The sequence below is a fragment of the Dromaius novaehollandiae genome, chromosome 18 (genome assembly GCF_036370855.1).
Source record: "Dromaius novaehollandiae isolate bDroNov1 chromosome 18, bDroNov1.hap1, whole genome shotgun sequence".
Taxonomy (NCBI): Eukaryota; Metazoa; Chordata; class Aves; order Casuariiformes; family Dromaiidae; genus Dromaius; species Dromaius novaehollandiae.
The window spans coordinates 2632755-2655258 of record NC_088115.1 but is presented as its reverse complement, the minus strand read 5'-3'; the positions used below and the strand labels follow the sequence as shown (position 1 = coordinate 2655258).

General features: G+C 47.3%; 2 protein-coding genes across 4 annotated transcripts in view; one reads left to right on the top strand and one right to left on the bottom strand.

Annotated features, from left to right (window-relative positions):
- Positions 1 to 5263, top strand: part of OGFOD3 (2-oxoglutarate and iron dependent oxygenase domain containing 3) — a 49250-nt gene extending 43987 nt beyond the window's left edge. For all 3 annotated transcript variants that reach the window (XM_026120560.2, XM_026120561.2, XM_026120558.2), the window contains one exon: positions 2143 to 5263. In XM_026120560.2, the coding sequence (XP_025976345.2) occupies positions 2143 to 2274 (132 nt within the window). In that variant the 3' untranslated portion in view covers positions 2275 to 5263. The remainder of the gene's footprint in view (positions 1 to 2142) is intronic.
- On the bottom strand, positions 334 to 22364 carry LOC112995532 (urotensin-2 receptor-like). The gene is made up of 2 exons (XM_026120557.2): positions 21180 to 22364; positions 334 to 2324 (listed from the first exon to the last, which is right to left on the bottom strand). Exon 1 carries the CDS (start codon positions 22329 to 22331, stop codon positions 21231 to 21233), a length of 1101 nt encoding a protein of 366 aa, XP_025976342.2. The 5' UTR covers positions 22332 to 22364; the 3' UTR covers positions 334 to 2324; positions 21180 to 21230.
- Positions 22365 to 22504: the final 140 nt, after the last annotated feature.

Here is a 22504-nt window from a genome sequence, read left to right as displayed (position 1 = left end):
AGAAGTCTGTGGATAATTATGTTACTGTATATTCCGTGCAGGTTTTGTCAGGTGGGATGGGAATTAACATTCTTTGCAGACTGTGCTCTTTTTGAACAGTTCGACTATTAAGAATAGTGTAGCATGGTAAGAGTGTGCTTTTACTTCAAAGTTTTGCAAGGGAAGTCATTTAAGAAAGATTCTTCTCAAGTGAGAAAAAGTATCTTCAAAAACAGGCTGTAGCTTTGTTCAGCTACTTGGAGACCTCAGTTGGCAGATAAGGGAAGAGATGCAGAAGTAGTTAAAACATACTACATATATGAAGACACATGTTTGTTAAAGAAATTAAAACACTTTCTGTATAGCCAAAGAATCCAGTTTAATTAACTGGCTTAAACAATACACTGAAACTTGTCTAACTTTGACTTACTACTTCTAATAAGAGATCAAACAAAAAAGCTTGAAATTCAGTTTAAGGCAAAGCTTTAGGTGAGTAGGTGATGGATTGATAATGAAGTACTTGAATGATGTGCAAATAAGAGTAAAAATAACATTTTCAGGACAACTGGACTTTGTATGAAATCCTTAAGAGGGGAGCTCTGTTCATTATAACACTCATAGGATAGGAGTACGTTTGCCACGTTTACAGTCTTTCATCCATAAGCGCAGGACACCAAAGTGTATATGAACTGTTCATATAAATGAATCTATTTGATATATAGCTTTACCCCCTATTGATGTGCAGCCACAGGCAGAGAAGAATATGATATATGACTTAACGGTTCTGCTTGGCAATTAGGACTGACTTGTATGAAAGATTAAATGTGAACTGCAACTCAATGTGCAAAGGGGCACAAGGCTTACTGAAATAAACCTCAGATATTAGTAGGTGAAGCAAGCTTCACAAGGCTGATCTAGCTCTGTTCAAGTCTCCCATGAGAGCTGCTAAAGAGATTACAGGCAAAATAACTTCTGGATCTTTTTTTCAGGTAGAAAAGAAAGCCTGCCACGTGGCTGGTGCCCATTTCTGCAGTGTAGATTGTGTTACTGTTGGGATAGTTTGCCATGTTATTGTGCAAATTTTAAGTAGGCATTCAAGTGCTTCATTTTGCCTGATGAAGAATGTGTCCCAGGCAGAGTCAGATTGTCAGCTGAATTCCCCAAGATAAGTTTATAACAAACTTTAATCTAATTTGAATAGTGGAAAAATTGCATGAGTAGGAAAACATATGCTATTGGGATAAAACAGCTGTGCAGGTGGGTATTACTGGCTTTCCAGGAGAGCTTGAGCAGTCCTGGAGGGTTGCTTTCCTTCTCGGTTACTTGCTAGACAGTGAACTCCTATATTCTCAAACAGTTAAATAATGTGAAAGTGTCTAGAGTGCCCCGTTTTGCTGTTTCATCAAGTGGAATGCAAATACACCTCAAATGTCATTATCAGAGTAACCAGATTTCACCTTAAAGCCACTTAAGTCCAGCAGAAGCCCAACGCAGGAGGTGGTAACGCGATGAAGTACAGGAGTAAGCATTTGCTTCTATAAAACAATGTTGCTCTTTCTAAAAAAAATTAAATTTATATACAGGATTGATAGGTAACTTTTTAAACCTGGCTAAACAGTGAGTGATCTGACTGTGCACAAAAAGCTATAGCAAATATTCAGTAGAAAGCTGAGAAGCTGCCACAGCTGCTGTAAACCTGCTGGCTGTTTTCTCACTTCAGATTTTTTTGCCACCCATGTAGTACTCCCTCCTTTTGTCTAAAATTAGAGCCCAGATTAGGAGGGGAGCAGGGAGGAAATCAAAATACTTTGCTGACAGTTCAGCCACTAGAGGTGTGTGACTTTTTTTCTTTTCTTTTCTTTTCTTTTTCAATTGAGGCAACTCAGAACCGGATGTGAATGTTCTTAGATTCCTCCCGCCTCTTACAAACTATGAGATACGGTGAAATCACATCTCCAGCTTTATCACAAAGGATTAATGTGTGTTTTAAACAGTCCATAAAGCTGTCAGAGTGCAGCATAAGCTCATAACAGTTTGTCTTTGTAATGACCTCTGGGCTCTTGGGTAGCTAGGGAACAGTCAGACTGAGACAACGATCGCAAAGTCGTGTAGAAAGCTCAATGGCAAGCTCCATGTCACTGATTCGATAATTTGTCTTCACAGGCCGGGTTTCCTTTTTCACCTCTGGATCGGAGAACCTTCATCGGGTGGAAAAGGTTCGCTGGGGCACTCGCTACGCCATCACCATCTCCTTCACTTGCAACCCAGACCACGGCATTGGGGATCCAGTCTTGACGTAACTCTTCCTGGGATGGAGCATGAGGTCAAATGGAATGAGAGAAGCCCTGCAGGGGAAGGGGAAAAATGTCGATAACATCTCGTGTAAACTCACATTCAATTCGATATTTCCCAGTTGGATTAATATTTTGTAATACATTTTGTTTTCATCATGTAATTTTCCATAAGTGTTGCGGACAGTGCCTTAAGGACCATTTTAAATTTGGTATATTCTGTAAATGGTTTGCCTTCATGTTCTAAGGGGATAGGCTGCAAACCAAGAAGAGTCCTGGGGCGCTCTTTTTTTTAAAAAGAATTCTTTGGTTTAAAAGATACAAACCACCTTTTGGACTGTGTCCTGATATGACTCTCCATGTTGCTGTTAGCTTTTAAATTTTTTAGTCTCTTCCATTACTAATGGGATAAAGAAAGTTTCACCAAAGTTAATGCAGCAGGATGAGTGTTATTTTGCTGAACGTACTTTTTATCGATAGAGGAATGTATTCTCCCTGGCAAGGGCATTAGCTGGCAATACACCTGTGGGTTGACTACTGGAACTTACTTGAACTGCGGTTTTCCTGTTTGTTTTTTAATTTTTATGTAAATTACTACAGATTTTCTGCTACAGACAGGGACTAGTTAATACAAAATCAGAAATACAATTCTTTGGTTAGCCGGAAGGCAGAGAGCTCTTGGATCACAAATGTTGCGGTACACCAGGGAATGGTACCACATTAGGTCCCTCTGGCCAGAAAGCAGCGTTCTGAACTCGCCGTCATTTTCTCTGCACCTTCTCAATGAAAATGGTCAGGGTCTCCTGGTCCTTTGATTTTAGTGCTCTGTGCGCAATGCAGGGTTTCACTGGGGTGCCCAGGAAGAGTCCTGATCTCTGAGTACCGCTGTCTGTTGTTTCTGTGCCACAGAGACCTTCAGTGACTTTGGATGCTGCTAGCCCTGAGCTTTAGCAGCGTGGAGCTGAGCAGGACCTGCCAGCTCCTCCTCTCTCAAGGAGTTGTCCAAATTCTCAGGCAGCTAGTCTGAGCTCCATGCTGTGACAGCGGTACTACTGCCACTATCTAAGCAACTTAACGTATCCCTGTTGGATTGTAGTAGTGGAATTTTCAGCAGCTCTCAACACTGGTATGTTATTTTCATTAAAATATGAAGTCCACAGTGAGTCAAATTAGCCAATGCTGAACACAAGCAAAAAGCCCCCTCTGTAACAAGGTCAACAACCCCATACTACACCTAAGAACTATTAATGGCAATGGCTTGACCATCCAAGCCTGTTCTTGGAGCAAATATAAAAGGGAGAGACAGACAGGGGTAGTCATCTGGGTTCATCTGAGCGAGTAATTCCCAGTTAGGCCAGGAGGATGTGGGAGAGGACGCAGCTGAGAAGAAAGCTAGTTCCTTTGGTGGTTTTCCATGGGCCAGTTCTGGCCTTCTTAGACTTGATCCTGTAAATCTTGGCTTGCTGCTTGGAAGGCTGGGTAAGGAAACCACCAGGGAAGGGGACTGGTGTCTTCCTACATTTTAAATTGAAATGGTCCAGGGTTGGAGCTGTCATACATCCATGTCTGGCTCAGAAACAGAGACTTTCATTTTGAAGATGGTAAAATACTTTGGAAACATCTGTTTATTGGGCCTGAACTTAAGCTTAAGACTAAATTGAAGGAAGATCTGATTTTTGTTAATTGTTCCCATAATTACAAACCTTGTGGCATGAAATACTGTGTTTATCCTGTCCAGAGCAATATTTTAGCTGTTTCAAAAAGTTTCTCAGTAGGCCTTTTTGGACTTTTTTTTTTTTAATATGAAGACTTTTTCTATTAACTGTGATCATTGGTCTGTGGTGTTAATAGAATAATAAATTCCAAGAACTTCAGAAAAGAGGGATTGCATTGTAATACAGATGAAGTAATGAAACAAATGCACAATCTTGTGAACTACCTTCCTGTGTTATTATAGTCAAAGGTGTTTGCAGATCAGCACATTAATAAGTAAATGGTAGGAAAAACTAATTCTTTTTCCTCAATCAAATTCTGAAGTAAACATGTTGATTCAGTTTACTAATAATCTGTATGATTTCTATGAAATTCTTCGAAAATCTAGGGACCTGGTTGATTTTTTTTTTTCCTCTTGCACACAAGTTTCATCTTTGTTTTAATCTACCTTTCAATAGAAATACTAAATTTGAGGGGATTACACTGAAGATCAGTATAAAGAGGAATGATGACTGAACACTTGCAGCTGTTCTGTTGGTAGTATTCCCAGCTGGCACACCAGCAAGATTAGTTTTTTCTATCATTTTTTTTTGTTGTTCTCAAGCCTGAAAGAGCCTAAACACTTCCTTGTCCTTGATAACAAGGAAGAATTGTTACAATGGCTGGATGCTAGGAAATAGTAACGTTAGTTGGGCTCTGTATCTAAATACTTGTTTCAAAGCCTGTTAATGCAAAGTCTGCATCACATTTCAGTTGTACATCTGTACGAAGACAGACCACTATCACCAGCAACAGATTTATTGGGTTTAAACTCAGTTCCTACCGTTATCTTGTCATTTAAATGTATGGCCTTTTCCACAAACATATTTGATGTTATTGGAAGCTAAATACCTGGGGACCTCTGGATCTGGGTTGTGATTCTCCAGGTTGAGGTCCTCCGTTCTAAAAATCCTCACTTCTCTGTATGTCCTATCACCGCTCTGTAACACTATCATAGAAATTAATAGTGTTTTGCCACTCTGGAAATGTTTGTTAGTTCCTTGTGTCTGTCAGGCAGGCTTTGAGTTACACTAAATGAAAATGACAGTTCTTTCAGAGCTGCCCTCCGTAAAATATTGCTTAACAAGAACATGTTACACCTTGGGGGAAATCTCAGCTAACCTCCTCTCAGGTTTTAATCCTTCGGAGATCCTGTGCACTGTAATATCTTCAGATCACGGTGCATTTCTTCCACACTGTGAATTGACTGACATTCAGAAATAAAATCAACTTGGTATGTGTGTCGTCTGGAGTTCTTAGCTTCGGTAATGTGTTCAATATGATGACCGAACCTGTCAAATGCAATTTGTGAAAAACTTGTGTGTGCTGCACCTGATTAGAGAATTCATGTTTTGAAAAAAACTTAGTAGTTCAATATGTTGTGTGTTTCAGTACTGAGATTTTCTATTTGAAGCTTCAATATCTGGACTACTAAAAGCAATATCTAGACCTATGAAGAAATTAAATAGCAAATGAGGAAATAGAGGACCATCTAAAAGATTCTGCTCATAGCCTCCAGCAGGAGAGTAATCGTCATAGAAAGGCTGGTGTTCCTGGGGCAGATTGGAATTTGCAGAAATCAAGCACCATTAGAAACAAGCTCGACTAATTTAGTCCACTTAAATACACTGAATAACATTTTTTTCCCCTTTTTAAAAAGGTATTCCTCTGCAAATCCTGGACCAGTAATTCTGAATTTGAAACATTTTTTAATTTCTTTTGATATCTCTGTTCTCTATGAGGTTAAGCCTCCCCGTTGCTGCTGGGAAATGCAGTGCTGTTTCTTAGAACTGCGCTTACCTTAAGGACAGAGTCTGTTTGGTTAAACAAGTGCAAATCTGATACCGAGCTGCTGAAGATGAGTGCTTTTAATTGAGCACAAAGTAACAGCAGAATTTGGCTTGATGTTTCCCAGTCGTGTGAGAACCTTTCTAAAGAGCCCTCACTGCTCAAACAGAGCAAAGAAAGGTCAGTGCATGTTCAGTGAGAACTGGGGCTAAGTTCTGGCATGAATTTACAGCCTCGTACCTTAAAGTGGTCTTGTTTTAAATCTTCGGGAATGTTGATTTGTACTTCTAAATAAAAGTAATTTGTAAAGAAAGGTAGAGCCTCTTTGTCTGAAATATCCCAGGATGAAACAGAAAAAATGGCATGACACCAAGCCAAACTTTCAATCTCCAATAAGAGATTAAGTGAGGCTTTCAGAGGAATTTAGTGAAATTGTATTACTTCTAAAGGTTTTGGGGAATATCTGGGACTTTTGTAAACTTAACACGTATATAAGCAGATTATTTTTAGCATAAACCTGATTTTCCATCCTCTAGCATGCATTTATTTTTTAAATCCCATACAATCTGATCCTAGTAACTTTGAGTGGACTTCTTGGGATTTCTCACATATGAATTTTTCATTTGTGAAAACAGTTGTAGAATTGCTGTGTTTTCTTTTTAATGCCCCATAAACCAAGCGAAGGCTTGGAAAGGTACATTTATCTTGAGAATGTCTTGTCCAACAGAAGTATTATAAACTCTGTCTTAATGAATTTCGAGCCTGGAAATGTTTACCAGGCTACTCCATTTACAACAAGATATGAGCTTTAGCTTCCTATCAGCAATATAGCTTCATTTCCTAGTTATTTGTTTTTATTCATAAGGTCCATATCTCAGCAGGGCAATTTCTGAGACTGTAGCACACAATTATATGATAATGACTCTACTGTCAAGAAAACCTGGTTTTGCTTCTCCGATTACAATTTCTCCTTAATGGCTTGCCTCTCCCCGGTAATTAGAGATGGCTTTATTTTTAATCCAGAATTCCTCACATTCCATCCCAAAGAGTTCAACTGTCCTTACACAGGGTTTGCGTGTGAATTTGATCTCCCTGAAGTGCTTGTGTATGGCTTTGTGCAATATTTCTGTCTTGTCCTAATTCTAGGAATAATAACCGGGAAACGTTGCTGGAGGTCAGGGTTTTTCTGTGCTAAGTGCTGAGTGGGAAAAAAAACAAAACAAAAAAACAGCCCCCCATCGCTACTCCAAACAAACACAGAAAATCCCAGCGTCTGTCTCTTCCTTTTGGGTCTGTGGTGTGGAAATCCAACCAGGAGATTCCAAGAATAGCAGAACGGCTTTTATGCACCACAGATGCCTCTGGCACGCGTTGATCGTCTTGGCCTCGTTCAGAAAGGCAGTCTCCTCTGTTCTTCCCGCGTCCGTTTAACCCAGAATCTCAAATAAAAAGGAAATCCAGCTAACGGAGTGATCATTAAAGTGATGGGTAAGTCCTTGGCAAGTGCCTTCTACTTTTTGTAAAACACTCTGAAGGACTAGAGCATAGTCCGCTTTATCTCTGTTTTTGTAAACAGTCTTAGGAAGCCAAAGGCTAACTTTACATCGTGTTCACTGAAACCTGCCACTTGGCTCTCTCTTAAGGACAATCCATTTATCCCTAAAGTACCTGTGCAGGCACTTGATCTCTCATCTTCTGCGTGAATCTTGCTGGCTTGTACTAAAGCTTTTCAGGACAGACTGTCCAAGGGAAAGAAAAATCTGGCCTATTCCAGGAAGGCAAATCTTTGTTAGAGTCTGTCCATCGTCTCCCCTCAAATAACTTACTTCATCTCTCGGTTCTGGCCCAGCACATTTAGCTTTTACCTATAGCTTATATTGAATAGCGTGGTCTTATTTACTCCTAAACTGACTCCCTAAAACCGGGACATACGTAAGATGCTATGCAAGCAGTTAAGCAAACGGTGCTGCTTCCGTATCTGGAGAATCGGGAACTTGCATTTCGGTAAAGTACATGCTGGTGTACAAATAGGAGGTGTTTGATCTTTTGGCGTCTGACGGAGGCTGCAAACAGCCTGGTCCCCCCGGGATGCTTAGAGCAGAGGCCAGGGATGCGGGGCAGGGTCGCTCCGGCGAGGCCGTGCTCGCCCCGGGGGTGTTGGAGGTCTGCGACGCAGGCGTCGGTACTGTTTCGTGATGGGGACTGTCTTGTAACAGAAAATCTCCCCAAACTGAGCGGGATTCAGAGTGTGCACATCCTGTATTGTTAATTCTTAAAGTAATTTAGTCAGGCTTGTAGTTTTAAAATAGCACCACTTATGGATATTTTAGTTTTTCATCCTGTTTATTTTATTCATCCTACTTATTTGAGTGGACAGACCCTGCCATATCTAGCACTTAGCTAATCTTTCTTAACTGCACTCGAAAGAGCTGGCTTTTTCCTATAACCCTTTTAGCCCATATAGTCTGTTAATAATCCTGTTTAAAAGTATTTTTAGTGGTGGTGGAACTGTCAAGCCTTGCTGAATATTTATAAGATTTTTCATTGTTTAGCCTTCATTTTTTTCTAAATACTCCTTTATTTTTCTTCCATTACAGGCATTGACCATACTTGAAAGATCTCCCTTTATTTCAGAGAGAGATTTATTTCCATCTTGCCTGTTTTTTCTTATATCCCTGAAATAATGGCAAGGTAGAGATCGGTGCTACTTGCTCTTAAGCGTTCTTGTCTTTTCACGGTAACTTGGGGATGGCGAGTGCTGAATTATGAAACAAAGTCTAGAAAAACTTATTTTTTTTCTTTTCTGCTGTTCTTTGTCAGTGACTTTTGCATTAAAGACCTGATCTGTTAGAGGTCCTGCTGACAGAGCTCCTCATGTGAAGTCTCTGACTTTAAACGGGACTCAAACACTCAGATGAGACTGCAGGAGCACAACAGAAAATGCCTTGCCTGGATGGGTCCTATTGCAAAGTCGATAAAGCAGCCCAGAAGACCATCTTCGTTACTTCTGGAACCCGTAGACACATCCAAACAGAGCAAGAACCTCAAAACATCCCACTTTTACTGCTGGATGAGCTTGAGGCTGTCCAGGGAACCGGCTGAAGTTGTGACCTGCCGGGTCAGATACATTGCTACCAATGGACCCCACCGAGATGTTCGTCCGAGACGTCAAGCTGAAGGCTCCCTGGTGTAGAAGGACAGAAGGAGCACGTGCCTGAAACCACAGACCCCCTCTATGGAGGAAATGGTATTTTATTTACAGGGAGAAATATAGAGGAAGTTCATGTGAGTTCATGTGTTCAAGTTCATGTGTTCAAGCCTCTGATGTTCAAAGCTTTCTTCACAAATGGATACCCTTCCTATGCTTATAACAGATTAGTGAGGTATGATTTTTCTGGACAGAAGCCTTGGGGATTTGGCTCTTTTTTGTTCATCTGTTTACAGAGTTGCATTAAGCAGTTAACTGGATGCCAGGACATTTTGCTGATGACTTCACAAAAATCTTGATGTTTGCTTTTGAGACTGCTTTTCATGGCCAGCGTAAGGTCTCCAAGGTGCATCCGCCCCCTTGCAGTTGACCTGCTCGGCCAGCCAGACCATTAAATAAACCAGGGCAGTCCTAAGGTAGTCGTTCTGCATGTGATTGCTCTGAGCGATGCTTTTTTTCTCCCCCCTTCCAGCAGGCAAACATTTGTATTTCTGATTAGATGTGCTGCTACCGAAGAGGAGGTACATCCTGGGAGCTGTCTTTGCATAGTGGAGCGTTAAGTGTGATTCATTGAATATCCCCATAAAAAGAGAAGGCTGCATTTTAGCAGATGATCCAGAACTTAAAAGGCTGCCATGGAAGTAGACAAACTCTGAGCCCATTCAGTCCTTGCACCTCTCAGCAGAAAAGAAGGGAGAAAAATGATCTTATACTTGGAGTATTTCTGTTTCACTATCACGGTTCCATGGGCAATTAACTTATCCCCCCCCCCCCCTTTTTTTTCTATTTTAAAGGGAGATAGAAATTCATTGGGAAGGGATTTCTTTCCACCGGAAGGAATATGATAAAAATAAACTTTTTCTGTTGCTTACTAGTATGAAAGACAAAATGTCTGAATAACAAGAGTCAGTCGAGCAGAGGGATAAGCTAAATACAAAATAGTGCTAGGCAGAGAGCGGCTGCGGGAGATTCCTCCCAGACTGAAATGCCCGTATCAGTGTCTACTAGACTTTTTTCCCCCTCTTCAATCTGCTTTACTGTTTGCTTAGAAGACCAGACAGACAAACAACTGAAAACTATGAACTTGCAGGCAGCAAAGCTTTTACCGTTAAATCCCTTCATGAAACTTCCAACAGGACCCCTTTCTCAATACCATTTACTTACACTATTTATCCTGTCCATATTCTGCTTTAATTAATCCAAATGTAGAGTGTGCTAGGACACGTTGAGAAGGCTGCACCCATCTAGTAAAAAACCCAATGAATTAAGCTTTCCTCCGTGTGTATGTTATATATTGGCTGCATCTTGTATTTTTATGGATGCTCCTACATCATCCCATAGCATGTCTGCTGTATCTCGTCTAGCACTAGGCAGGATCCAGATATGTAACGAGCAAAAGTCTAAGGATAAATTAAGACAGAAATAGCCACAGAAATATGGAGATGAGTATTACTCCTACGCTCGCACACGGAAAGTTTGAATTTCTTGGAACCACAGGGAAAGGAAAAAGTCTCGCTCATTTCGTAATCCTTTGGTGGAGGCGTACGGGACAGGCACCTACCCTTCGGGGCTCCCCGCGGACGTCCTGCTTGAACCTTGGTATTTTCATATCAAGACCTGGCACTTGAGACCTCTCGACTTTGTTTTCTAAATGCTTTCAGCACCTCCAGATGGCTCGTGAGTCCGTGAACGCTAGCAGGCTGCAAAAATTATCCCTTTCCAGAGAAGCTAAACACGTTCCGGCTCTGTAGCTGAGATTTTTATCTAGGCTTTGGAGCAGGCAATTAAAACTTGTCCTCTTCCTAATCATTCTCCTTAAATTAAATGCTTGCCATTAAGCACGCATGGCGGGGCAGTAATCAAAAGCCTTTGCATAGCTCAGTCCTACGGGGAGATGCTTCTGAGACGCTCGGGTCTAAGCAAATTACCCTTCGCTCTCGTCGGGGCAGGGCTGGGATTTGTGGGCAGGGGGTTGGCAGCAGGCCGTGCTGTTTGCCCGAATCCCTGGCGTGAGAGCTGGAATAATAAGCGCAGTGGTGTGCGCATTTATTCGCAGGAGTCTATACATTAACGTTCGAAGCATGGCAAGGGTTGTAAGGAGAGCGCGAGGCTCCTGTGCTGCCAGTTGTCGGAGTGTCCGTCCGAGCGCTCGGTGTGTGCCGGCAGCTCAGGTTTGTACTGGTGAGACAAGTGGAATCGATTTTTAAACTAGCTGCTGCCTCTGAAGTGGGAAATGCTATTTTGCTAGGAAAAACATAGGTGTGGAGAGGACTGTTGGCCTTACTGATAAGGCCAAGCTCAATGCAGGTCTCCTTCAGAAGAGCTACGCTCAGCCTAAGTAATAACTTCAAGTACATTCTTTTTCAAGACAGTAGCCAAGAATGTTTTCTAACTAGCATGAAGATTTCACCATTGACAAATAGCTAAAATACCGGAGCTAATCTGAAATGGGAAACCCCGCAGAGCCGAGCTGGCATTTTGCAACACCGGTGCATGGCGGCTACAAGGCAGCCTCTGCGTTCGGGCTGGGCAGGGTTTGCTACAAGCGACTCAGGTGAGAGCTGTTAGTCCTCTGCGTTCCTGCAAAATAACCGAACGTGCTTGTGCTGGGACACGGCTCCTCTGCACCGGCTGTTTTCTCAGCTTAGTCCCCATCGTGGACCGATCGTGCGCACGCTGCCAGCAGGGAGGGCGTCAGCGGCTGGGACCCTTCGCAGGCAGAAGAGCTGCTGATAGCACTGCTCTTGTCCCGTTCCCACCACCGTAGCTCCAAAATCCAGCAGCAGACTAAAGGGGATGGGACAGCATGTGGCCGCCTCGGTGGCGTAAGCCTGCAGAAACCTGGGAGACACCCAGAAAGCGCAGTGCGGGCCTGGATGATCCAAACAGCCTTTTCACGTTGAGGGCTCCTCGGGACCTCGCTAAGCTCACCGGCTCCCTTGTCGATGCACCTTCAACTGTTTTGCCAAAGTTGATGTCTCGGCCTCATTAACTTAAGCCGGAAAAGCTGTGTGAACGTGGTTCTTCTTCCTCGGCGACAGGGATGGGGGGAGAAGATCCCCTGCTGCTTCTCAAAATCGCAGGATCTTGCAAAGAGCTGCTTTATGCATGGCCCTCCTCTAAAATTACGACTATTTATAGTCAACCAGAGCCCACCAGGAGCTTCTCTGTGCCTTGGCCCGGCCAAGGTCCGTTCAACGGGGAGCCGTCTGGCAAACTATTCAACGAAGGGCCCCGGGGCGCGCGGCCGAGCATTCGTCCTGCCTGTTTGAGCTGTGACCCGGGGCGCCTTCGGGGTCCCCTTCCTGCAGCGGTTCTGCAACCACGGGTGACTGCGCGGCTGCAAGGAGGCTGTCAAGGTCGTCGGCTTTTAAAAGCAACTTGCTGTGACAGCTCTCATGTTTTGCAGAATTTACCTCGCAGAGTCTGGTCGGGAAAACCTGTTTAAAAATGGGTTTTGTCTTTTTTTTTTTCTTTTTGCAGTGTTTAAGAGTCAACTATGATGAGCAGCTCACGAATGGCTCTGTACCCGACTTGCATGTCTCTAGAGATACGAGAGCGGGCTTGTTTTTTCTTTTTATAGAAAAGACATTTGAATAAGTTTACTTTCTTCTGAAGCATGTTTTGAAGGACGAGGTTCAGTACAGACTCATCTGCTTTTTTTTTTGTCACTCTGTGGGTATTTTGGGCCGGATCGGAGGAGCCACCACCTCTTGGAGGCTCTAAACAGTTTTCACTTCGGAGAGGCAAAGGGGATAAATCTGCCTGCAGTCAGCAAGGGTTTCACAGCTTTATTTATTTATTTTTTCTTTTTTTCTCCTTTCCCACTCTGCAAGGAGGGGGGTGCCCTTTCGACTAGCATGTGCCCGCTGACAGCCAAATCCCCTGGGCTTATTTGCAGCAGTAGTTACAGCTGATGGATGCTGCGCATGGAGCATGTCGTATGCTAAATTAATTGAGAATAGAGGATAAAAGCATTTAAAGAAGAAACCCAAAGCAAAATAATTAAATTATTATTTAAGGTTAAGTTGTATGCATCTCGATTCAAATACCTCTCCTGTATAAGCTTTTTCCTAAAGGATTCTCCGCAAAAATCCTCAAATAAAACCCTCTCAGTTACAAGCCCGACTGAATTCTCATAGAGGTATTTGTGACACTTGGTGCCACAAAAACCCATGACAATAAGCTGTAAACGCCTTTGAAGAAAATGAAGAAACAACGCAGAAAAGTCAGAGCTCGTAGGGAAGAAGGACCCAAAATATTACACTGAAAGCCAGGACGCAAGTGCCATCTTGGTACTTTAAGGATGAAGAAGAGAGGGGAAAGTGCTCCTGCTTCCCACCGGCAGCGCTGGGAAGCAGAGGTTTTCAAAGCCACATAAGCTGAGCTCTGCTTTGGAAGGAGAAACTTAGCAGTGACTAAACGAGCTCTTAGTTAACCTAACATTCCCCTCCCCGCTTTCCTTTTTCAAATTATTCCATAACTGAGAACAGTTATAACGAGCTCAGCAAGTAATTACGATCCGTTCAGCTGCTGCCTTTGCCCGCTGCAGCTTTCCGTGCCGCCAGCTGTTAATGTGCCGAAAATGAAGATGTGAGTCAAAGAATTGAGAACGGGAACGGGAAAACAGCCCCCATCTGCAGAGACAGCGTACGGAAAACTGCTCCCCCCACGCTGCCTCCTTAAGCGTTTAAACTTTACCTCCAGGACTTAGGACCCATCGTGAAAAATTACCGCCGCGGACTGCAGCTGCGATGCGACGCTCTCAGGGATGCTGGGGCAAAGACAGAAGTTCCTGCTGTCCCTGGCAAGGACCCTCATCTTCGCTCTGCTTCACGGCCAACATACGGCTCGGGAAAAGGAAGCCGCGGCCTTATTTGCAGAGCAGAAAGGGGAAAACGGGAGGTAAAGCCCGAATCAACTGCAAACGCAAGGATTAACAAGACTTCTAGTTGCAGTGGGGTAAAAGTAGTTGGATCAGGCTTTCAGCCAGTTACCATTCTGCGTGATGCTGAAACCGCTTCAACTGCACCGCAGCTTTTCACCCATATAAATAGACCGATTATTTTAAAAAATTGATTGTAAGATGTAATTTCGCAAGCATTTCTTTTCACGGCCCGTCAGTCGTGTTGGTTTAACCACCTGGGCGCAGGGCTGGACGAGGGGCACGTTCAGTCATGCCAAAAATAATTATTGCACCCTCCCCAAACTAAAGCAGCTTAACCCTTACCCAGCTCACACAAGGCTGCAAAGCCAGGTGCACCAGCCCGGCTGAGGGGACAGGAGATGTTTAAGCTGGAGCGACGGTAATAAAAAAAAAGGCTGTTAAATCCTGCTCCTCGTTGGGCAGATGTAAGTGCTCGAGCGTAGCTGGGACGGCTCCTAGCAGCGCTGCCCGCAGAAACGCGCCTGCTCTCGGACGAGGTTGTGCAGAGCTGGGCCGTCTCGTCAGGCAGAAACTGCAGATTTGAAATTTGGAGGTAGGAAACGTCCCTAAAGTCCTGAAACTCTGCCTGGGGCATCGTAGAGGCTGACGGGTGGCATTTGGAGCTGCGGAGCGGAGGGAGGGCAGAAGCAGTCGCTAGGAGAGGCTGTAACTCGTTGCTGAGCTGGAGATGTAACGCAGTGGAAGGAGAGGGCGTACGGGGAAGGCAGAGAAGAACATAAGTTTGGAAAAAAGAAAATAAAATCCACATCAAAGGCAGCAATTTGCTGAAAACAAACATACTTTTACTGAGCCTGTAAACTAAATAGTCACATTTGATCCATGACATTTCTGTAAAAGCCCTCTTTGCCAGGGGAAGGAGATTCTTGGAGAAGGGCAGGAATATGCAGTCCTAAAGGCAGGTCCTGGGTTGAGGTCTGTAATTACAGCTCGACCCTCCGCAGACCAAGCTGGAAACACATGCCTTGGAGCTCTCTAAGATAAGCATTTACTGAAGAATGCGTTGGAAGAGGAAAAACATCCATTAAGACGCTTCTTTGATACCGCTCTTCCCCCCACCGCGTTCCTCACGCCCGGACCTGCCCCGCTTGGTGGGCACGTGCAGGTGGAGGCTCACCTGGCGGCTCTCCTTGTGCACCGTGCGGAAAAGGGGGTAAGAGAGGAGGATCTGCAAGAAGTCGCGTCGGGGCTTGGCTGCCGCTCGGGCAGGGCACGTGGCTGCTGGGTCAAACGCTCGCTCTCTGCTCCGAGCGCTGCGGCGAAGCAAGGTTTGGAGAACCCGTAGGCGTCCAACAGCCATCCACGCCAGCACCTCCGCGTCCCGCCTGGGGGGGGGGGGGGGGGGGGTTTGTCTCTCTGCCCCTTGCTGTCCCCAGGCCATTTCTTGCTAGAGGTAGCATGAAGCTGATGTAGCCTCATCTTCCTGACCCCCCCCACCCCCCCCGGCCTCACGCGACTTCTCTGGGCTTTCGTTAACGCCCTAAAAGCGGCTTTGCTTCCCTGCCTTGTCTCCTACTACCTCCTTACCCTGGGAGAGGCTGGGGAGGGGGTACTGCTGCAACGAAATGCTGCTGCTTTAACCAGGAAAAGCGTTTCCGCTGTACTCCCGGCAAAGCTGGCCCAGCACAGCCGCCTCGTTGCTGGGGACTAAATTATCCTCTGCTACTCTAAACATGGCATAGGAGCGCTCCTGGCGCTCGCCCATTAGTCGCTAACTGGCATCAGGAGTTATCCCTAAAAGGAGTGCTTTTTCCTTTCCCGGGTAGCATCTCTCATCCAAGGATCTCCAAACATTTCGCACACGTTGCTGATGTCTTAAAACCCTTCTGCAAATTCGGGAAATAGTGTCTCTGTTCGTCTCCTGCAGCAGCAGGACTAAGCGGCCGGTCCAGGGCCGCGCAGCAGATCAGGGGCGATTTCGAGAGCTCGGCCGCTCCATCCGTCCGCGCCTTCGGTGCAGCCTGAGGAGAAACTCCCGGGGCATCTCGCGAGAGCCCTCCCTACGCTTCCCACGTGTAAGCGGATGTTTTTAACCCCCAGAAGGCAGCAGAGATTTAACGAGTTTGATGGCAGGCCCGGAGGAGGTTTGCAGGCACACATAGAAGGACCCTGGCCTGAACGAGCCGAACCAACCTGACGGATAGCACTGTCTTACCGAGAGGCGAGTCTCGACCATCAGCACCATTTTGCATTTAGCGTTATAGCATCTGCCAAGCACAGCTAATGTCTGATGCAGTGCAATGCCAGCGCAGCATAGGACGTTGATGGATGTTTTGATTTTGCACAAATTTATTTGCTGCTTTCCCACCAGATACCGTCCTGGCGGGGACTGGAGAGGCTCTTCCACAAGGTAAATTCAGCAAGTGCTTCTAAACTCTTCACCTTGTTTCTCACGGAAGTAGTGCTCTTAGTGTCTCCAAGAATGTTATACTTAAATCAAAAATTAAACTAGAAATGAGTTACGGGGAGACTGAGAAAAATAGAGCCCAAATGCCAGAAGGCTTTTTCGGGATTCGTTTTTCCCTTTCCTCTTAATTGCTCCTTTTCTTGGTTGGGGGGGGGGGGGGGGGAAGGGGAAACGTTGCCGTAGTCTTGCTTTGGTATGTCCCACCAGCCACCTTTTCCTGGGAGACAGAAAGGCTCTGGTAGGGCCTGTGGCTTGCATAGCTCCATAAATCCATGCCGCTGGATATCTTAACGGGGCTTTTAATAACCTCATCCCGTGCGTTGCACTCGAGGGCGTTCAGAGACCGTTGCTGGCGCGTCTAAACCTAGAAGTTGGGGTCGCGTTGCTCCGAACTTCTGCTCGGCCAAAGTCAGGCGGTTAGTCCTCGGTTGTAGACAGAGCTTAGGCAGTTGCTTTACTTAGATGGACAAATCTCACTCGAAGCCACCTGCCCGGAGCCGCAGAGAAACCCGTGATGGAGTCAGGAGCTCAGCGTGGACCATCCAAGGCCCCCCAGCTACTTTGCTAAGCACTGAGGCATCCTCCTTCTCCATCCTGTCGCAGATGCATTCTCCACCAAGGGCAAAAAGGCTCACCTAATGATGATTTTCAAAGGTACTTTTGAAGCTGCTGCTGCAATTTAATTAAAGGCAAACCAATCTACTGCAGGCCGGAGCCATTAGCTCCAAGTCCCCCTGCATCCCCTAACACCAGTTCTCCAGAAAAAACGGGAACTGACAGTAGCAACCCAGGTTATGTGGCGAAAAACCCGCTGGGCTGCATGCTACTTCTGTGGGGGCTGCCAGGGAGGATCCTGCGCAAAGTGACAGGAATAAAGCTCGTTTGGGCTCTGCACAGGCAGAAACGCGGGCGAGGAACGTTAGCACTTGAAAGCAGGCTTTCCCTTCATAACTGGTTTTTTTTTTTTTTTTGATTCGTGAGACATAGCAAAATTGCATTTTAAAGAAATTAAATGCTATTACATGGTTAGCTGCTCCCCTGATTCCATCTGACCGCCGGCTCTTCAGACTGAAAATAAAAAGCAAGTTTTGCCCTCGAGAGGTGCGCAGAAGATTGCTGCTGCCACCAGAGGGACTCCGAAATACAACGGGGAGAGCCCAGCATCGCCCAACGGGGAAGTTTATGCCCCTTCTCCTCCCGCCGAGCGAGTGGGGCACCCGACTGATTTCCTCGGCCCGTCTGGTCGCCTCGGTGTACGTAGCTGCTCGGCGGGGTGTGCAAAGAGACGCTCATAAAAAGCCCCTCTTTCAGCATCTGGCCTGCTATTCCATCACGCAGCAACCACTAAAAACGGCCGTTAACGACAGGGTGAAAATGTTAATGCTTTGGCCTAAACATTTCCCTGTGTGCTCGCATGCATTAAAACGGACCAGGGGCTCCTGAGTATTTATTGCAGAGTTATTCTGAAAAAGCGGGGAGAGAGAGCGGATCCAAAACTCCAAGTCAAGGCCGCAAAAACTCGGCAAGGTTCAGACGTGGTCTCCTGTATCTGGGGAGAGCGGATCTTCTCACTCGTCCCACCGAAGAGTAGCATTTTCCTCAACGGAAAACAGAAAAATTGCAGTTGCTGCAGCTGAGGTACTACTGCAGATTAAAGGCAGCAAAGAGCCCTCCGGATGAAGCTGCATTTCTTTCTCTCCTTTTTTTTCTTTTTTTTGCCATAAGACCCCCATGGGTTTTGGAAAAGGTTTTCTAGTGCTCAGCCTGTTTTCTTTTTTTTAAAGGGCACGCAGAGAGTTTCTCAGCCACAAGCTTGAACCAAAAAAGAAACACGCCGTTGCCTTTCCTAAAATTTCCTAAAATTTTTCAGAAAAAAACCAGCTCTGGGCTTATTTGATCCGGGTGACCTAAAAGTTGTGCCGGCCCTGGCCGTGGCTCTGTGCTCTGGCGGGCTGCTGTTAGCCGAGGCAGCCCCGTCCCAAAGCGCTGCGAACTGCTGGGTTAATTCGTTTCTTTCGTTACAGGAGACTGTACGAAGCCTGCGTCCTCATTTCCAAAACTTGAGCACCTACAGAAACGGCTCAGCTTAGCCAGCTGCACACAAGAGCAAGCCGGTTAAAACAGCTCCTCTTGCCGGGTAGTTATTGCAGAAGTGGGTCGAAGCTGCTGGCTTTGGGCAGTTCTGCTTGTTGCCTTGTTAGAGCGGGGTGGACCAGAGCCCACCGGCTGCCCCCTGCCAGAGCAGGTCCAGGCGGGACCTGGCTAAAGCCTGTCCTGGCGCAGAAACCGCTCCGGTGCCAAAGAGGTAATAATTTTGCTCTGGTCCGGGTGCTCCCGCAGCAGCCCTTCGCGGCCGGGCGCCTGGACGACGCGGCACGGAGAGCGTGTTCCCCATGCGCCGAGCAGCGGCACAGGCATCACGTGACATTTTAGCATGTGACTTTTTTGAGGCAGAACGTGCATTCCCCAATACCTTCTGAGACCGATACAGCTTTTCCATCCTCTGCTCCCCCCTGCATACCTGGCAACAGATACACGCTGCACCTGGCAACTAATGATTCCACGTGATGCCATCAGCCGTCCTTCGGCAGCCCTGTAACACCGTGTTGGGTAAGTGGCCTTTCACGGCCCTTCTCCTCAGGCCAGGCGATGGAAATCAAGACCAGCCAGTACGGTATCGTATCAGGCTACGGATCAGGGTGGGTTTTGCTTTGTATGGCTGTAAGGAAATACATACTGGTTTTTTTGCCCAGAGGTGAGCAAACTGCATGGGTGCCACTGGGAAGGGATGCCGCCTCGCTTGGCTCCGCAAGGCCGTCCGCCCAGCCGTGCCACTGACTTCCTTGGGGACAGCACCATGCAGCGCCCCTCGCCGATGACGCACAACCTCCAGCCTTCCCCCACCGCCTGCTCAGTTAACGCTTATCTTTGTTATTCTTAGGTGGGTGCGACTTCCAGGCTTGGAGATGGGAAGTGGCCTAAGAGTAACAATGACTTCAAAATTAATTATAAGAACATGGACTAGTTCCTCAGAAGTCTCTTAGGCTGTTGAAACATGCTCCACTCTCCCAATTCCCAACACGAGCTGTGTCTTAGTGCCCCTAGTTCACAAGCAAATTGGGACCATGGGCTCTGGTGACACCACCTAGCCAGGCGGTCTGTGCAATATTGTTAGAGCCGGGCAAAGTGGGTAGCCAGCAGCTTGCCATGTGGTTAAACGTCCTACGAGCAATACTAAGGCAAATTACTCCCCCCACGCCAAAAAAACCACCCCAGCCACTGTACCTGTGTGAAGCATGCCTGACTCCTGGCACAGTAACACGGGTTCCTGGTCTTCACCCAACATGTGCTTTGGGGGGGGGGGGGGTTATTTTATTTTTTTTTTTTTATGCCGCGTGCATGAAATGCAGAGTGTTTCTGTGCTGTATTCTCTGCCCTTCGATCCTTTGCTGTCGTATAGGCACTTTGTGCCTCTGATTTAGCACAAAGGTACCTGCAAGTTTGGCTTGTGCTGTGGGAGCGTCACCCAAGGAGCTGGAGCCCCACGAGCACTGGAGCACTGCAGTGTCACTGCTCGCCATCGGCTGGGGGTAGGAGCTGTCGTCAAGGAGAGGGGAAATGACTGTACCTTAAGCAACTATTGTTCCCGAAGTCCCTGGAGCTCCCTGTTCGCTGACAATAGTTTCAGCAACTCTTTTCATGCTTTCCTTATCCCCAGAGTCTGCCCCAGAACAGAGGCAATTACGGCTCGAAACCAGCTTGACCCCTACTTGCAGGAGCTCCTCGGAGGGCTGCTGAGCACGGCAGCCTTTCCTCTCGCATCTGCACCCCTGTGTGCGGGGCGAAGGGACTGTGGGGGGAGAAACCTGGGGATGGTCCGCTTTTTGATCATAATTTATTTTGTGAACAGAGGTTTTACAACAAGATGCTTACAAGCATGTTTAAGATCTCCTGTAGAGGTGTGCTACTAAACACTAAACGGGAAGCAAATGAGCAGAGTGCACTGAGACGAAATGAATACATTTATCCCTTTCATCATGAGTCTCTCGGTACAGCGTTCAGTCGTTTTTCTTACAGCCTCAGTCCTTTGAGTCATGGGATTATATGAAAATTTCCTTTCCAAGGTAAATTTTAGGTTTTTGAAGCCCTGATGACTGCAGAGAAAGGGGCTAATTAAAAAGAAAAATCAGTGGCAAATTAAAATCACCTCAAACAGAAGACTTAAAAAATTACCAGCCCTTTTAGATACCGCTGTGGTTTCTGACAGCTCACCTTGTGGTTTGTGAGTGCCTGGAGTTTGCAGTGCTGCTACAGTGAATTTCAAAATAGAGACTTTAAGCTCCATCAAAGTGTAGCGCACTGTAACATATCAGAAAAAGGACTTAAAGGTCTCTTCACACACCCTGTGGACAGATAACAGTAATATATAGGGCAAAACCAAGGTCTGCAGCTAAATTAAGCAAGACTAGAACAACTTCAGACCTTTGCAGATCTGGCCCCACTGTTGCCCGAGGAGAGCGCTGAGAAATCACGCAGCGAAACCCGTGCAGAGCTGGAGCTTGGCAGGACTTGGCAAAGCTTGAAAAGAGTTTGTCAAAGAACAGAGTAAAGTGTCCGCCTCGTCTTCTGCACCCAAAACGCCAGAAGGATTTGTCCCCAGCACTTAGGAGTGGAGCCCTAGGCCAGACAGAAATTCAACTGTGTTTCACAGTACTTGGGTTCACACAACTTATTGCCCGGTAAATAGAGTGGCCACCAGAAATGAGTTTTTAGGACCCTGCTGGGCTAGTGGGGGTCTCAAAGTCCTACCTTGGACAGATGCTCTTCTGGTCCTCATGCCTCCAGAGCGCCTCCTCTTCCTCACTTGTCCTTCAGCGTGGCCATGCCCAGGGCCTCCGAGCTGTAGTCGTACTGGTTGCTGGAGGACATGGACCGTCCCCAGGAGCACTGCAGGTTGGAGCCCCTCTTGCGAAAGGAGGACGTGAACCTGTAGAAGTTGCGGTGCCTGTTGCGCAGGTATTCCCGGTAGTTTTTGGTGAGCAGGGTGTAAAGGAAGGGGTTGATGCAGCTGTTGCTGTAGGTCAGGCAGGTCACCAGGTAGTTAATGCACTTTTGGGTTTGGGTGGTGAGCTGCAGGGAACTGCTGTAGAGCTGCACCAGCTGCCAGATCCAAAAAGGCAGGAAGCAGGCCCAGAAGACCAGCACGATGCTGAAAATCATGATGAGGACCTTCTGCCTGGGCGACCTCTTGCTCCTCTCCTTGTGGGGCGGGTTCCTCTGGGACTCCAGGTAGGTCCTGGCCAGGCGCGTGTACAGGAAGCCAATGATGATCCCCGGGGCCATGATGCTGGTGCTGAACAGCACCGTCAGGTAGGTCCGGTAGGCGTCCTCGCTCCAGGTGGGCGCGCACATTCTCTTCACCTTGCCCTCCGCTTTGCCCGCCTCGGTCAGGGTGACCATCAGCATCATGGGCAAAGTGAGGAGCAGGGAGACGGACCACACGGCCCCCGCCGTGACCTTCCGGTAGCCGCGCGACCGCTTCAGGGTGTCCAGGGGCCGCGTGACGGCCAGGTAGCGCTCGGTGCACATGAGGGTGAGGGTGAAGATGCTGGCGTGCATGGTGAGCAGGTCCAGGCTGAGCAGGATGCGGCACCCCAGGTCCCCGAAGTACCAGTCCTGGGCCAGGTAGGTGCAGACGATGAAGGGGATGGTGGAGAGGTAGAGCAGGTCGGCCAGGGCCAGGCTGACGATGGAGCTGTACATGGGGGCCGCGCAGCGCGCCGGGTGGCACATCACCACCAGCGTGTAGACGTTGCCCGCCACCCCGGCCACGTACATCACCGACAGCACCGTGCCGAAGGCCGAGGGGAAGAGCGGCAGCCCGCCGCCGCCCCCGGGGCCGCCGCCGCCCGCCGCCGAGCCGTTGCCCGCCGCCGCCGCCGTCGTCCCGTTGGGCTCCATGGGCGGCTCGGGCGGCGGCGGCGGCCCCGCAGCGCCCGGCCCCGGCCGCCGCTCCGCCCCCGCGGGAGGCCGGGCGGCGCCGCCCGCGCGGGGAGCGCTGCGCCGGGGCCGGCGCCGAGCGGCCCCCCGCGGGCGCGGAGCCGCCGAGCGGGCGGCGGCGGCCGGCGCGGCTG